The sequence below is a fragment of the Capsicum annuum genome, chromosome 8 (genome assembly GCF_002878395.1).
Source record: "Capsicum annuum cultivar UCD-10X-F1 chromosome 8, UCD10Xv1.1, whole genome shotgun sequence".
Taxonomy (NCBI): Eukaryota; Viridiplantae; Streptophyta; class Magnoliopsida; order Solanales; family Solanaceae; genus Capsicum; species Capsicum annuum.
In genome coordinates this window covers 28,465,294-28,479,016 of record NC_061118.1, presented here as the reverse complement: position 1 = coordinate 28,479,016, position 13,723 = coordinate 28,465,294, and the positions used below count along the sequence as shown (strand labels likewise).

Below are 13,723 nucleotides of genomic sequence, written 5' to 3'. Positions count from 1 at the left end.
GTTAAGAGAGTTTCTTAGGTAGAGTTACCTAATTTTGACACTATTTAGAGCTAATCAGTAGTGAGGGTCATTGGTAGAGTTACCAAGATGAGTTTTTAGTAGAGTTACTACTAGCTAAAGGAACCTAGAGTTCGGTTCAGTAAAGGTTGTAATCAAGAGTTTGATTATAGTGGATTTGGAGGTGCTTGTGAGGGAAAGCTGTGATTTTTCCCATCCTAGGATTCCACGTAAAAATTCTTTGTCCTTACTCTTCCTACACTATTTCCTACCTCCTGGTTATTTTTGTGTATTTGCCTATGATTGATTTTGAGGGACCTGGTCCCTTACTTTGTGGTGTAACCCCTAATGGTTTCAACACTACCCCAAATGCATTTGTTACTGTCATGAGTCAATCTCGGGTCTGTCCATGATGGGTATCTCAAGCCCACCCTAGGAAGGATACCATCCGATTAGCCTTACCTCAAGAGCATATAAATATAAATTGTAGAAGTCAACCAAAATAAAAATGAGAAGGATAATTAAGTCCATGAAATTTTCTACGAATCAAAACAAACAACCAACCTAATACTTGCGCACAAAAGCCTCTAAAACCAGAAACCAAACTAAGTTGGGACATGCCCCTGACTATGATCATAAAAAATCCAAAAATAAGTACTAAGAAATAAAGGAAATAAGTGAAATAACCAAGCCTTCAAAACTATGGAGGCTCACCACTTCATAGATGATCCACACTAGTACCAAATCACCTAACACTGCACATGAGTAACAGAAAAGCCCACAGACCTTACATCATGAAATGATGTAGCATCTAGGGATGGTTAGTGGGACAAGCATTGGCATGTAACTCAAGGGTAGGGATAAAATAATGCAAATACAAAAATACTGTGATAAAACATATGCACCACTTCATATACATATATATATAAGATGTCAGAATAAGGACAAGGGTTATGAACATGATAGTTTAAAGTATTGACTTGAACTATGTAGCTCGCTCTGTCAAATTTTAGTTGTCAGATTCTTGCGAGAAAAGTTTTTAGAAGTTGAAAACTCGACTCACTTTTGCTTAAGTTTTGACTTTGCTAGATGGCACAGATGTGTTTGTAGTTTACTATGATGGTTCCAAAGTTGGTCTTGGCTGTTAATTGATGCATAGAGGTAAGGTCATAGCCTACACCTCTAGACAGCTTAAACCCCACGAGAAGAAGTATCCTATAGATGATCTTAAGTTGGCAGCAATTGTTTTCACCTTAAAAATTTGGAGACACTATCATTATGGTGTTCATGTTGATTTTTTCACTGACCATAAAAGTTTACAGTATGTGTTCATGCAAAAAGATCTAAGAAGAAGTTAGCTCAAGAGGTTCATCATCTTGCTAGATTAGGTGTTCGGTTGGTTGATTCAGCTGGAGGTAGTATATAGGTTCAGAATAGGTTGGAATCTTCATTGGTTGCTGAAGTGAAAGAAAAGAAAGATAGGGATCCTAGTTTGGTTAAGTTGAAGAAGGAAGTTAGAGATCAGAAAGTAGAGGTTTTCTCCTAATGGGAAGATGGTGTGCTTCGTTGTGAGGACAAGTTATGTGTTTTGTGTGGTGATGGTTTAAGAAAGCACATACTTGCAAAAGCACATGGTTCTCGTTATTCTACTCACCCAGGAGCCACAAAGATGTACTGTGATTTGCGGGAAATCTATTGGTGGGGTGGTATGAAGAAGGATAGTATAGAGTTTGTGTCTATGTATCTAAATTTTCAACAGGTTAAAGTTGAGCATCAAAGGCCTAGTGGTTCATTGCAAGAGTTTAGCATCCCCACATACAAGTGGGAAGTTGTGTACATGTATTTTATGATAAGGTTGCCTTATATGTGTCGTCAACATGATTCGATATGGGTTATTGTGGATAGGATGACCAAGTCAACTCATTTCTTGCTAGTTCACATGTCATATTCAGCCGAGGATTATGCTAGAATCCATCTCAGAGAGTTAGTTAAATTGCATGGGATTTTGTTGTCTATCATTTCATATAGCGGTACTTAGTTTACCTCTCACTTTTGGAATGCTTTTCAGAAGGGACTTGGTACCCAAGTTTATCTCAATATAGCTTTCCATCCTCATACAGATATTTAGGCATAGAGGACCATTCAAACCTTGGAAGACATATTGAGGGCATATATTGTTGACTTTAAAGGTAGTTGGGATGACCACTTACCTTTGATTGAGTTTTCTTACAATAACAGTTACCACTCTAGTATTCAGATGGCTTCATTTGAGGCTCTCTATGAGAAGAGATATAGATCTTCTATTGGTTGGTTTGAAGTAGGTGAGTTTGCTTTGATAGGGCTAGATTTAGTGTTTGTGGCAATGGAGAGTGTTCAGTTGATTAGGGAAAGGCTGAAGACAGCCCAAAGCCATTAAAAATCTTATGCAGACATAAGGAGAAGAGACCTTGAATTTAAAATTGGTGATATGGTTTATTTGAAGATTTTGACTATGAAGGGAATGAATATATTTGGCAAGAAGGGGAAGCTCGGTCCCCGATATGTTGGCCCTTATAGAATCTTGAACTGTTCTGGAAAGGTATCTTATGAGCTAGAGTTTCCTGCAGATTTGGTAGCAGTACATCCGATTTTCATGTTTTTTTGTTAAAGAAGTGTATTGGTGATTCAATTATTGTTATTTCTTTAGAAAATATGGATAATAATGCTAGCCTTTCCTACGAGGAAGTCCTAGTTAAGATACTTGATCGACAGATTAATAGGCTAAGGAAAAAAGTTCCCTTGGTTAAGGTCCTTTGGAAGAATCAGTCTATTGAGGGAGCTACTTGGGAAGCAGAAAAAGATATGCGAACCAAGTACCCTCATATTTTCTCTGCAAGCTCAGATTTAAATTGAGGTAATGACTATTCCTTAAATTGTTTTTTTTTCGTTCTCAGTTTTAGCTATGTAAACCATTCCCATGTCATTACATCCATTCACGAAATCAGTTCAATTCATGTAACATGTTTTAGACACAGTTGTGTAATCCTATTCCAAGTCATGCATGTTCAGTATGCGATCTTAGTTGCCTTTGTACAGTACTCTCAGTCTAATTAGTCTCATTCGAGGATGAATATACCCAAAGGGAGATATTGTATTACCCCATACTAATCTAAGCTCGATTCAGCTTTTAGTTCCATGCATAAGGGGCTTAAGTCCTGAAATTTTCACTATGTGTTGGGCACTTAGTCATTTTTTTAGGACCTCTAACTTTGAAGATCTTTTTTTGGTCATCCCGACCTCGAGACGTTAGTGTTTAAGTTGATTCATGTTCATGGATTTAAAAGGTATGTCTCGAAGGAGATTCAGATTTTTCGGGCAAGGTTTCGATCATGTTTATATCATGAAACCAGTGGGTCACCACGATAATCCCTCATTGCAGTATTTGTCCCGATGTCATACAGACCACGTCGCGGTGAAGGAAATCAACGACCATAATAAGACCGCATCGTGGTGAGCCTATTCCATCCAGTACTGAACTTTAATGACTGAGAGGCAATTGGTTTTTTCCCCCTCAACCCAATCATTCATATCACGACTTAGGGCATCAGTTAGGGCATTATTTGTCCTTCTTCTCCAAATTTCTCTCAAGAAAACCCTCCCATTTCCCCAAGAACAAAATTGAGTTCCTTTTTCCCTAAGAAATAAAGAATTCAAGTTCCCCAAGTTCAAGAACCTTTAAGAAAGGATCAAGATTAGTGTTTTCATTTCAAGTTAAGAAGCTTAAGGTATATGGGGTGTTCATTCATGGGTACCTTGCACCCATGGAGCCCAAAAACCCTCTTTTAAATTAAAGAATGGATTTTTCCATTATTTTGATATTTTACATGTTCAATATGAGTTTAATTTATGTTTTCCTTGGTAATTTAATTTAATTCAACCCACGTATGATCCCATGCAATAATTGATTTACTCATGCTTTAAATCTCAGTTTCCCATGTCTTATTCAAGTGAATTTCATGTTGTTGATTTCTCAAGTTTAGAATATCCTCATGTTCAAGTCCATGCTTTCACATGTTTGGTGAAATGTTTGTCTTGGGTTTAACCATGATTCCATACTATAGTTTTAAGGTTAAATGTCATATTTTATGATCATTCAATGCTGGTGGGTTATAAACAATTGATACCAACGTGTTTTACCTGATTTTAGATTTTAAAGTAATGATTTAAGTTAAACCATGAATATTCCTATTTATTCAGTTGATATGATCATGATGAGCACTATCAGAAATACTATTCAGTTAACCTTAGTTCAGTTCAGTATCAGTGTTTGTTCAGTTGGGTGTAGTATTTAGCACTGAGCAAATGCAGGGATGGCAATTTCCCTATCAGTTAGGCAGAGTCATTAGTAACAGTCCTGTATTCCTGATCTACGTATCCAGCGTAGGATATGAGGGGTCACTCATCAATTTAGGCTTGACATTCTCTCAGTAGTCACCCGTGAGTTTAGGCATGACACAGTAGTCCTTCGGTACATCATACTAGTGGATCCACACAGCCAGTTTAGTACGCGTGGCACGGTACTAACACCCTTCCAACTAAATTTATAGGTTGGACCCCAATTAACTCAGATTGGAGCATGTTAGTTACAAGATACCTTCCATAGTTTCAACCCAATTATTCAGACTAAGTAAAGTTCAGTATCACATGATCAGTATTTAGATATCAGTTAATCAGTATACAGTGCCAGTTAATTGATAATCAACCTATCTCAGCTCAGGTTTGCTTTACCAAGGCATAAAGATTTTTAGTTATTCAGTTATTTACAGATTATCTTAGAAACATGTTTATGCTTAGTCTTGCATTCTAAGATTTTACATGTTTATGCACTTATGCTCAGTTATCTCATGTATTTCAGTCAGTCTTTATCTCACGTACCAGTACACTCAAAGAACTGATTGCATACTTTTCTTTGCACTATGTTTTCTTACAACATAGGTTTGGACACTCAGTTTCCCAATTGGTCTTAGACAGCTCAGCATACTCAGCAGCAGTAGTGGTGAGTCCTCATCCATCGAGGACATGATTTATTTATTTTAGTTACTTTAGTACTTCCTTATGTTTAGTTAGTTAGAGTTAGTTAAGGGTCTGTCCCATCAAATCCTCATTCAGTTTAGAGGCTTTCAGACGATTAGACAGTCAGGAAGGCAGTTAGTCAATTACCAGTTCTTTCAGAACTTTTCTGTCGCTTAGATAGACTGTTGGTTTTTGGTATTTATCAAATGTTTTAGACTTGTGATGTAATCATATCTTAGTATTTAGATTGGTATTACTTTAGGAGAATATCTTCTGGATACGTGTTTTATTATTATTTTATTCAATGCTTACAGCAGGTACAAGCTCATGTGTTAGATTGTGATCACTTGTGACCGTAAGCACCATTATCATGACTAGGGGTAGCTTCGAGTCATGACATGAGATGGTTAGTGCACTCCATGGCATAGGATCTTACAATTATGCCCCCAAAAAGATAGATCTTTATCTTTACTAGAAGAACAAAACCACACCTCCTGCAAGACCGTTGATTGAAGAACCTTCGGTATTGATGTTGAAGGCCTTCATTTGTAGTATGCATTCTTGGGGTCCAAGAATATCGTGCCGATAATTATTGCAGCAGATTTGGCAGATGCACAGGTGGAGGATTTGACACTACATGAAATTACCCCTATGTTGATGGTTGCAAAACCAATACAATTGGTAACAAAATCATTTCCATAGATCTACTGCAACGGTTCAGCAATCGTCCTTTATGTGGGCGTTTCAATAGGTCTATAGCAACGATTTATGTGACAATTGACTAAAACCGTCACCATAGATAAAGCTATAGAAGCGATTATTTTTTGACTTACTTGGTTGCCTCTTTTCATCAATTACAACGGTTACTAACTGCTGCAACAGATTCTATAGCAACGATATTAAACTGTTGCAATAGCATCTATTGCAACTGTTCTGTTTTTCTGCTGCACCATTTTCTAAGTACCTATTACAACTATTTCATTAAACTATTGCAACGGTTTTATTGGTCTTTTGCGGTGATTTTTGATTACCTATTGCAATGATTTATTGATCTATTGCAATGATTGTTGCCTCATGTTATTAAATTAAAATGATTTACATAAATAATCACTCGTATTAATGTAAATTTTTATTTACATAAATTATAAATTATAACACAATATATGAACATCACAAAACAAAATCATTCATTAATAATCTCATAATCTACAATTTGCAACATGCTACTAATTTAAACCCAAAAGCAAAATGTTACTTAAGTCCAAATGATTAGTTAATTTTTTTACAGTAGCAAGTTCGAGCTACGATAGGTTTCAAGAAATTCAATACAAAACTATTGATATTAGAGCATTTATCAGCAACCTAATATCTTATCAAGTAAGGTCGGTCAATGTCTTCATCACTTTCTTCATCTCTTTATTCATTTTGGACAACTATAAAAAGAGAGCAAATAATATAATTAACACTAAAATGACAACATATTTCTATTTACAAAACATAAAACACAGCATTTCAAGAAAATTTGCACAAGTAAAATTCAATATGTGACAATTAGTGACAATTATGAACATGCCTCTTTGGCTCAACAACTAATCATTATTGAGATCACTGATCCTGCACTTCAGACATGATTATACCCTACATCAAGGCATTCTCAGGTATAAAATTAAGTTGTTTGTGGGAAAATACACCACTTTGAGAATGAAGATCTTTGAAGTTATGCATCAATCCCCTCTTGGAGGTTATTCAGGGCCACAAGGTACATATAAGGTCAAAACGGTTGTCTATTGGCCTAGTATGAGAGTTGATATTCTCAAATGGGTTTCTAAATGTGGCCCATAGCCCTTCAGTCCTCTCAAGTTCTCAAGAACACGCTGCAAGATACATCACAAACTATGACAATGACAAGTTTAACGGAAAACCTTAGAAACTACATTTGCAATGGTTTTGACTGATCAGTTAGAATAACTTGTGGATGTCTCCCCGACCTTACATGTTTTCCATGATTTCAACATCCAAATAAAGTACCTACAGAATCATGTCCAAGAAAACCACATCCCAGCAGAACAGCTTGTGCATGATTGTTTAACCCGATAAAAGAAATTAGAGGAATAATTTCATCCAACTTCTAATCAATGGCATTTACAATAAATAATACCATTACTACACTACACCTGAATACAAGTATAGGATTCCATAAACATATGGAATCTAGGATTCTTATTTATAGAACTATTCCCCCTAGCTTTTACAGAACCCCGTAAGTATGAAGTTAATAGATTGAAGCAACTGAAGATAATAATTACTGCTGGAGAAAAAGAAATGGACAGGCTTACACAAGGTTCAAAACAGCTTAAAGAGAAGGTGATAACATGGCTAGCTATCAGTTTATCCTTTTTTTCAAGACCATTCTATGATTAGTTTCATGCACAGATAGTTGCAAAAGCTATTTTAAATCCTGTATGCCACTTCAGGCTTCGAAACTTAAGAATAAAATAGAGAATGCTGGTGGTGAGCCTTTGAAAAATCAAAAGGCAAAAGTTACTAAAATATAGTCTATAAGTAGACAACTGACCTCTCTGTATGCTAAGTTTTATTGATGTACTAGTAAACTTCTCGCTTTTATTCTGTTACTAATGAAGGGTATGATTCAACATTGAAAATAAGTACCATATTAGGTTTCTAGATATTAATTGAGGACCACAACATGGGGAAATCAAGTATGGAAGCAGCGCAGTGCACATCATAGAACCTAACTCTAGATGACCGCCACCTTTATGTCGCACTGCGTTCCTCCATTTTTCTGTCAAGACCATTGCCATCTATCTCCTATAGATCTGCAATTATTAACTTTTCCATTATTTTTTAGCATAGATCAACATAATTACACAAAAAACGTAAAAATGTGTGTTTAAAACAACAATTTGGCCCTTTCTTTGGTCTTTGGCTGCCTACATAGATATTCATTTTGAGTTAGTGGTAGTAAGAGGAAGGAGACCAGACATTTAAAACCAAAACAAACATAGTCCAGCAGTAGAACAATAGCCTACAAAGCCTTCTAGATCCTCCCTTTCCCAGCGAATAATTTACATAATAGAAATTAGAGTTAGCTTCATTTTCTAACAGGAACAAAGAGTAAAGAGATACTTGTTAACAGTGGAGTATCGGTGCATTGAATCCTTCCAGATAATGAAATCCTTCTGATGAAATTCCTTTGTCATTTTAGGAACAAAATGTTTCTCTCTTTTTCTGGTTTGCTTTGCTGCAGTACCAAAACTTGATACCTAAGAGATGGAACCCGAATTCTACACTAATTAAATATGTATAGTGTGTGAAAGATGATAACCAACATATCTAGTCCATCTAGGAGAAAATGATTTTAGATCTATTATCTATCCAATATAAGTTCAAAGAGAGGTCAGCACTCATCACAAATGGAAGTTCTTCAATGAATGCTCTCCTTTTCTCAACCACTTTTACCATAATTTTGATCAAAATGATAAATTTACAGATCAATCTGAATAGTAAGACTACATCACGTCTCACTTCTCAAGTCACTTTAATGATTTTCATTTTACAGCAAGTAGCTACTTATAACAAAAAGATGATAAGAATACAAAAGAGAAATAGATCATGCTCGCACAAGCATATAAGTATAGAATGTGCAACAGATCTATAACATAAAGCTGCAACTACCTCCACAGTAAAACCGTTGACGTGTACTCTACATATTGGAAACTGTCGTCCAACAACTATTGCATGATGGAAACTCCTTTTTATCTATGACAAATAGAACACACAGACATAAATATCAAATCATGGGGATGAGAAGGCAGTAGTTGAAACCAAACATGACTTCCTCATTGTTAGGATACTATTTGAATGTGTCTTGGGCCTGCGAAAGTGTTGCAGTTTCTATTACATCAAAATCTTTTGGTATTCTACTGAGAATTAGATCTCTGACACATCCACCAACCAAGTAAGCATCAAATCCTACATATTGCAACTTTTAGTCAAAGTCTAACCTTCACATAGTGAGATATTAACAAAAAGAGTATAGAGATCAAGCGTCGTAAGGTTCAGATAGAAACAGAATAGAAAATAAGACATTATAACACTCCTCCCCTCCCACAACAAAAGGCTGGACATCTAAATTGTAACAATATAGTATCCAGGCTCAATATTGTGAACACAACATAGATGACTCTAACAGGGAAAAGTGGAGCTTGAACCTAATTCAACCAAATGCAAGCTCATGAATTAATATTGCCCAAAAACATATAAGACAATGGTTCATTCCAACAACCAATGCCAGATACTCTAACAAGGTCTGTATTTCCAAGGACAAAGAAACCGACCTTGTTGCTAATGGAGAGACAAGCTAGTTTTTGTGCTGCACCAAGGTTAGAAACTCCAGCTCTTTCACTATAACCTTCACACAGCAGTATCTGAGCAATGCGGATACCAACTTGTCCAGTGGCACCAGCAATAAACACCGCTCCAGGATCCTTTACCCTTTGCCTTCCAAAAGACAAACCAGAAGATGTGTTCGGGCTTGCAGTTATCAAAGTTGTCACATCAATCTACTTACCTATTGAAGACACATTATACTATTTTGTAATTAAAAGTGTATTCTCTCTAACAACTTGATTTGCTAATTTTTTAGATAGGACAGTCACACAATTCAATATGATATTAGAGCAAATAGATGTCTAGTGTTCTCAATATGACAATAGAGCAAACATAAGTCTAAAATTCAAGTCTCACAATCACCTATTATAAAAAAACCAAGAAAAATTCACTTTTCATGTTTAAGTTGTATGTAAGTACAACCAAGCTTGAACTATTATTTGAAAATATTCTTTACAAAAAAATATAACCAAAACTTTATCTTCAATTCCACAAATTCCAAAAGTGAAAAATATTTCAAATCTAATGCTAAATACCTGTAATCGGTATCTTCTCGGTGCTCATGTCTAGAGCTTTGCAAAACTCTAACAAGAACCACATCCATCTATCATCATTTTCTTCATTGATAACACCAAAAGCAAGCGAAAACACTCTACCATCTGTATCAAAAGAACTCGCTGAGAGTAAAGTATCTAAGTATTTTCTCTTAAGATGGATACCACCAAGACAAATAACAAGCAAGCAACCATTCTGGAACATATGAAGAGAAGCGTAAAAGGAAATGAAGAACCTCATAAAGCGACCATTTGGACCAGCTTTAAAAACCTCAGCATGACTTCCAGGATTTGTCTTCTTGATTTGCTCACAATATATTTGGAAGATCCATATATAACTTGCATCCCTATTTTCTTGGCTCACCGAGTTTGCTTGTATGGTATAGTTGCACCATACTGCTTATAGATATCATGCGAAATACCGTTTGGCTTGTAATTTATGTTATCATGCAAATGCTCCTCTATGAAGTTCACTATCCAACAACAGAAGCCTGATGATGTCTATTTTGTGTAGTTCCCCCACAGGTATGTGCTCCCTCAAGGATTCATATAGTAAAGGTGGGAGCATTGGGAAACTTAATTGCACGAATACACCACGGACAACCTTCTGAGTTACATTTAGCAATGTAGTAAATCAGATCACTTTTTACAATACGAAGCTTAAAATGTGGTGCAATAGCAGCCTCTTTAATTGCACAACAGAAGGCCTTGACATCAGGAAACTCTTGGTTAACAAAAATGTTTTGATTCTCCATGGAATAGCTTTTTATGAGAATGCCACTTTTAAATAGCTAAAGTCACCACATAACTTATTAGAAATTGACATATGAAGGAACTGAAGTATGCAATCAATGCATAAAAACTGGAATATTCTATAGGAAACTACATTAGCATGGGCAAGCAGTTCAAAAATGCACAAACTTTTCATGAATTCTCTCTCTCAATCCTTGAATAGAAATGGCCAAAAGGTTGGATGTTGGTTGAAAAAGATCCTAATACAAACCATTTGCAACCAAGCACATTAATGGTAAAACCACAAGACTTCTGCTCTACCTAGTTACTAGGATAGTTTCATGTCATCACAATCAATTGCATCATAAACACAACACATGTAGGTATAACAGCTATTCAGGATAATATTCTTTCCCAAACTGCTTTTAGTAATCTGTTGAATAAGCGCATTTAGATACCATGTATACATATGAACTATTAAGGAGAGAAAATATTCTTTTATCTATAAGTTAATGGAAAGACAAATATCAGTAAATGACATCCATCAAAAAGCAAACCTAACAGGGACATTAACCTATGTACAATAGGTATACATGGCACCATAAAGATTTAGTTTTTTAATGAAATTGAAAAAGATGACAGAAACCTATTCTTGGCATCAGCTTACAGTGAAACAGACCGTAAACATTATAAAACCAAACAAAAAGTAAAAATAAACACAATTATACCTACAACACTTATCCCATCACCAAGCCGGCCATTCGTGGAAAATATTACATTTGCCAACTACTATAGTTAACTGAGATTTCCTTCTTGATTATATCACCAAAATACATGACAAGAAAAATCTTGAACAAGCTTACAAATATTAGAAACATTCAGGAAGATAAAGAAAACACTCCTAAATGATGCTCCACAATCCCAGGGTTCTTAAGGAAATAGAAAAGGGAGGACTTTTACACCTAACAAGTCCTAGCTTATCAACTACTCTGAAACCATATTTCTGGGAAATATAGGAGTTACAACTTTATCCATGACTCTATGCAGCGCCGTTAATAACATCACAGTATCACTGTCTAAGATAAGGGAGATCTCAGTCAATAAATGCATCAGTTTGACCTCTCCACTTTTATGACTGGATATAACTAAGTTATATGGCTTTGAGGCCTGGCCTCACAATCTCTGATCAGGGTAAGTTCCAAACTACCAAATTTAGATCGAGATCAACAACCACATACACTACTCACCGATTTAGAGTTACTCTATTACACCCCCCCAAAATTCCCCAGGAAATTGGAGAAAACTCTAGTTTATAGTACTCTCTATCTAATTTTTATTACATAAATTTTAATTTTAAAATATCAAATCAATATAATATATTTAGCTTTAAAAAATAGCCTAATTAACTCTCGAAAAGTAAAAGTCACAACTATTTTGCAACCGGGACAGTAATCTAGATACCATTGCGAGCAAAATCAACAAATAAACATAATCAAAGTTCAGGTTAATTGGCAGTTTAAATAATAATAACAATAATAATATGTAAATCAATTACCTTTAATCAACTTCATCACCATCTTTAAGTGTGTCCCAACCTTCACCTTCCTTAACGAGCTTCTTCTTCAATCGATTTCCAATTTCCTTCTCCTCACCAAATTCACCTCCAAGATTCAATTTCTCTATAACAGACGCTTCCAAAATCAATTTGCCCTCATGAATAATGCTTAATTCACAGATGCTTCAAAAATTAATTATCTGAGAAAGGGTTTTCAATTCACCTAAGAAAGCTGCAATACTCGATTTTTGATTTACCTAAGAAATGGATTTTCAATTTATCTGCTCTCAGATGCTATTTTCATACTAAAACTAAATATATTTGCATAGCTAAGAACTCGAATCAACTGACTATGACCTAGTACCAGCTATCGCTAATCTATGTGAGAAATGGGTTTTGGTTCACCTTAGAAAGAAAGAGAGAGAGAAAGCTGCAATTGAGAAAGAGAAAGAGAAAGAGAAATGGGTTTTGGTTTATAGATATTTTTTATTGAGAAAAGAGAAAAATGTTTTATTTTGGTGGACTCATATGAATTATTATGGAGGGAATTAATAATTGATGTAATAGATGGGTTTTTCCAATTAAGTATTGCCATAGATGTTTCTATGGCGACGTTTAAAAAAAGTATTGTTATATATACACCTATTGTCACGGTTTATATTCAATTGAAATGGTCATAGTGCTAATAAAATAATTATTTTTGGCAACGGATAAAAGCGTTGCTATAAAATATTAATAGCGACGAACTTGCAACCATCGCTAAAAAATTCATTATCATAGGCCCAATTTCTGGTAGTGTGATATTAGTGTTACAAAAGTTTAAGAGAGCTATTGGGTCGAGCATTGTTGATATTTTGGGGATTCCACAAGGATTCTGCACACATAAGATATAACTAGAGCTGGACAACATTCCTAGTATTAAGCATTAGAGACAACTAAACCCTCTTATGAAAAAAGTGGTGAAAATTAGATAATTAAATGGTTAGATTCTGGGGTAGTTTTTCCTATTGCAGACTGTAAGTAGATTAGCTCGGTTCAATGCGTACTAAACCAAGGGGGAATCATAATGGTTCTAAATAAAAAGAATGAATTAGTGCCAATGAGGCCAGTAACCAGTTGGAGAGTGTGCATGGATTACAAAAAGCTAAACAAGTTAACACAAAAGGACCATTTCCTTATACCGTTTTCGGGTCAGATGTTGGATATAATAAAATGGAGGGGTTGGCACTATTTTCTTGATGGGTATTCGTGTTACAATAAAATCATGATTGCTCCTAAAGACCAAGAAAAAACTACCTTTATTTGCTGTTATGGGACTTTTAAACTCAAGAGGATGTTGTTTGGACTTTGCAATGCACCTACCACTTTTTAGAGATATATGATGTCCATATTCTCTGATATGGTGGAAGGCATGATTGAGGTA

The 13,723-nt window shown here is 35.4% G+C and overlaps 1 protein-coding gene across 50 annotated transcripts; it reads right to left on the bottom strand.

The window, feature by feature from the left end:
* Positions 1 to 6,213: 6,213 nt before the first annotated feature.
* On the bottom strand, positions 6,214 to 12,873 carry LOC107838811. 50 transcript variants are annotated; one of them, XM_047395368.1, is made up of 7 exons: positions 12,301 to 12,861; positions 9,996 to 10,620; positions 9,408 to 9,570; positions 8,746 to 8,829; positions 8,197 to 8,333; positions 7,807 to 7,886; positions 6,214 to 6,482 (listed from the first exon to the last, which is right to left on the bottom strand). In XM_047395368.1, exons 2-6 carry the CDS (start codon positions 10,061 to 10,063, stop codon positions 7,856 to 7,858), a joined length of 483 nt encoding a protein of 160 aa, XP_047251324.1. In that variant the 5' UTR covers positions 10,064 to 10,620; positions 12,301 to 12,861; the 3' UTR covers positions 6,214 to 6,482; positions 7,807 to 7,855. The 50 variants fall into 50 exon arrangements, 11 of the variants coding, with proteins under 11 accessions (XP_047251324.1, XP_047251328.1, XP_047251331.1 ...); XM_047395369.1 differs by lacking the exon at positions 6,214 to 6,482 and having other exon boundaries at positions 6,626 to 7,886; positions 9,996 to 10,118; positions 10,250 to 10,620; XR_007043925.1 differs by lacking the exon at positions 7,807 to 7,886 and having other exon boundaries at positions 8,197 to 8,311; positions 12,301 to 12,858.
* Between the last annotated feature and the right edge of the window lie 850 nt (positions 12,874 to 13,723).